Source organism: Calidris pugnax, unplaced genomic scaffold (genome assembly GCF_001431845.1).
Source record: "Calidris pugnax isolate Ruff unplaced genomic scaffold, ASM143184v1 scaffold341, whole genome shotgun sequence".
Taxonomy (NCBI): Eukaryota; Metazoa; Chordata; class Aves; order Charadriiformes; family Scolopacidae; genus Calidris; species Calidris pugnax.
Genome location: NW_015091149.1, coordinates 551936 through 554717, shown reverse-complemented (window position 1 = coordinate 554717; position 2782 = coordinate 551936). Strand labels below are relative to the sequence as shown.

Genomic DNA, 2782 nt, shown 5'->3' with positions numbered 1-2782 from the left:
GTGCTCCCGGGACACACTCACAGGAGTCAAACTTCCACGCGATGGTGATGCCGCCGATCTCCGAGTCGCTGAAGCGCAGGAGGAAGGTCCCATCGGGCTTGTTGATGAGCAGGTCGTGCGCCTGCTGCTTGTTGACGAAGCCCAGGATGGCCCTAGGCAGGGGGGGGGGGCGGGGGTCAGGGCTGGGGGCTCGGGGCCGGGTGGCGTGGGGCAGGGCGGCTCTTACCCGTCGTTCCAGTGCGGCTTTAGATGCTTCTTCAGCACCTCCATGACCCCGTCAAACCACTGCCAGAAAGTGTAATTCCTCCCCGGCAGGTTTTCCTGTTGAAATCCCCCAAAAATGAGCATTCCTGGCTCCAGCCCCCCCCATTCCTGCTGTTAAACAGCACGAGCGCTGGGCACAGCACAGAGACTTGGGGACCTGGACCAAGGGATGGCCACCAACACTGCCCAACCAGGTGGGACAAGATGATCATTAAGGTCCCTTCCAACCTAGAAGATTCTGTGATTCTGGGAGCACCAGCAATGCCCCCCCCAAGGACACAGACATCCATCTGTGGGACCTACAGCACCCTGTGTCCCTCCAAGGGAGGAGGGTGACACCTCCCACCCTATTCCAGCCCCACAGCTGTCTCGTTTTTGCATCCCTCCAGCAAGAAACAGCTCCTGGGGATGGAAGTCCCTCACCCAGCCCCCCCAGAGGGCACAGCACAGTGGGACCCCGGGGCTGTGCAGCTCTCCCAGCAGAGAGAACCCGTCCTGCTCACCCGGTTGAACTGGGACCAGGACACGGTGGTGCTGCTGTAGTCCTCCAGGTGGGAGCTGGTGCTGTTGAAGAGCTTCTGTGCCAGGAACACCAAGTTCTCCTTGGTCAGCCCACGGCTGCTCTGCACCTCCGCCTTGAACTTCATGTTGAGCGCCTCGCAGAGCTGTGGCCACTGCACCTTGTCGGGCACGGCAAAGGGGACACGGCCCTGTGGGGGGACACGGAGCAGGGTCAGTGCCAAGCTCTGCCCATCATCTCTCCCCACCAGGAGACCAAGTCCAGGTCCCACAGCCCCCCAGGGGCCTCTCCTCCTCCCCACCCCAGCAATGGCACTCACAGGCTCGGCAAAGGCATTGTCCCAGAGCACGGTGGCCGTGGCGTTATTGTCCTGGCTCCCGTGCACGATGACCACCACAGGCAGGGACAGTGTCTGCCAGGAGGAAGGAGACCAGGATGGGTTGTGGGGCACTGAGGGAGCATCACCCATGGGCACCCCATTGCCTGCACGGGCACCCCGTGGCCCTACACCCATAGGGATGGTGCCCGTGGCTCACCCTGGCCCTGCAGAGGGGACGTGGCTGGTGGCTTTACCTTCACTTGGAAGACCAGCTCGTTACCACCAACGCTGAACTGGGACTCAAAGAGGATGGTGAACTTCTCCTCCGTCACCGACTCAGCCCCACGGCGGTCGGAGCGCTTGATCCGCTTCAGGGACTGCAGGGACACGAGGGGTGAGCGCGGGGGGACAGATGGGGACACAGCAGGGTGAACGCAGGGGGGATGCAACACGGATGGGGACACGAGGGGTGAAGTCACAGGGACGCAGCAGAGATGGGGACACGAGGGGTGAAGTCACAGGGATGCAGCAGAGTTGGGGACACGAGGGGTGAAGTCACAGGGACGCAGCAGAGATGGGGACACGAGGGGTGAAGTCCCAGGGACGCAGCAGAGTTGGGGACACGAGGGGTGAAGTCCCAGGGACGCAGCAGAGTTGGGGACACGAGGGGTGAAGTCCCAGGGACGCAGCAGAGATGGGGACATGAGGGGTGACCACAAAGGGGACACAGCCCGGGCAGGGACAGGAGGGGAGGGGACAGGAAGGTGGGTGTGAGCGCTGGGGGGGGAGCTGGTGGCACTTACCATGTTGCGGAAATGGGCGCTGAGCGTGCCGGTGGCCTGGTGGTACTCCATCACGCAGCAGTTGTTGAGGATCTCCCCGCTGCTCTCGCTGCCACAGGAAGGCAGAGGGTCAGGGGACCACTGAGGGCTAGGAGCCCCCATGAGGAGTAGCCCCCTGGCGCCCCCAGCTCCTGCTCCCCACAGCCCCCCCCAGCAGCCCCCAGGGCATTACTTGCGGGTGCTCTCGTTCTTCAGCAGAGCCTTGGCTTGCTGCTCGCTGATGATGGTGGCCTTCACCTGGGGGGGGTTCATGTGAACGTTCAGCTTCCCTCCCACCAGGAGCCGCACGGTGGCCGCGAACTTGGTCTGTGTCTTCAGCACTTGGGGGGGCTGCTTCTCGATGATGAAGGTGCTGGGGGGAAAAAAGGCGATCAGAGGCAGGTGGGGAGAGTAGCCCCAATCGGGGGCCCCCTGAACACTTGTTGGGTGCCACCTCTACCTGGTGACCAGGGCGGAGATGATGTCGGTGATGGTGCCATTCAGCTCCGACAGCATCTCCTCCACCGGGCCCGGGATGGGCAGCTGCTGGCACAAGTGCTCTGCCCGCCGGATCTGCTGCCTGTTCTGCCAGATGATCTCTGCCAGCTTCTCACACCTGGAGGGGAAACGGGGCTCAGCACCACGCCAGGGCTCACCCCCCCCACATCTCCAACCCCCAGCTCCAGGACCCACCAGGTCTGCAGCACGTCCAGGGTACCCTCGGGGGGTCCCCCGTTCCCCGCCAGCTGCTGCCGACGCTTCCACTGGATCAGCTCGTCGTCCAGGATGGTGGTTTGCTGCTTGCGCAGCAGCTGCAGGGTCTTCTGGTGCTTCTCGGCCAGGTCCTACGAGGGGGGG

General features: G+C 63.5%; 1 protein-coding gene across 3 annotated transcripts in view; it reads right to left on the bottom strand.

Annotated features, from left to right (window-relative positions):
• LOC106898103 (signal transducer and activator of transcription 5B) overlaps positions 1–2782 on the bottom strand; it is a 15645-nt gene that overhangs the window by 3324 nt on the left and 9539 nt on the right. For all 3 annotated transcript variants that reach the window (XM_014959189.1, XM_014959187.1, XM_014959188.1), the window contains exons 7-15: positions 2618–2769; positions 2385–2540; positions 2118–2297; positions 1907–1994; positions 1358–1480; positions 1104–1196; positions 768–974; positions 227–321; positions 22–152 (exon numbers count right to left, since the gene is read on the bottom strand). In XM_014959189.1, the coding sequence (XP_014814675.1) occupies positions 22–152; positions 227–321; positions 768–974; positions 1104–1196; positions 1358–1480; positions 1907–1994; positions 2118–2297; positions 2385–2540; positions 2618–2769 (1225 nt within the window). The remainder of the gene's footprint in view (positions 1–21; positions 153–226; positions 322–767; positions 975–1103; positions 1197–1357; positions 1481–1906; positions 1995–2117; positions 2298–2384; positions 2541–2617; positions 2770–2782) is intronic.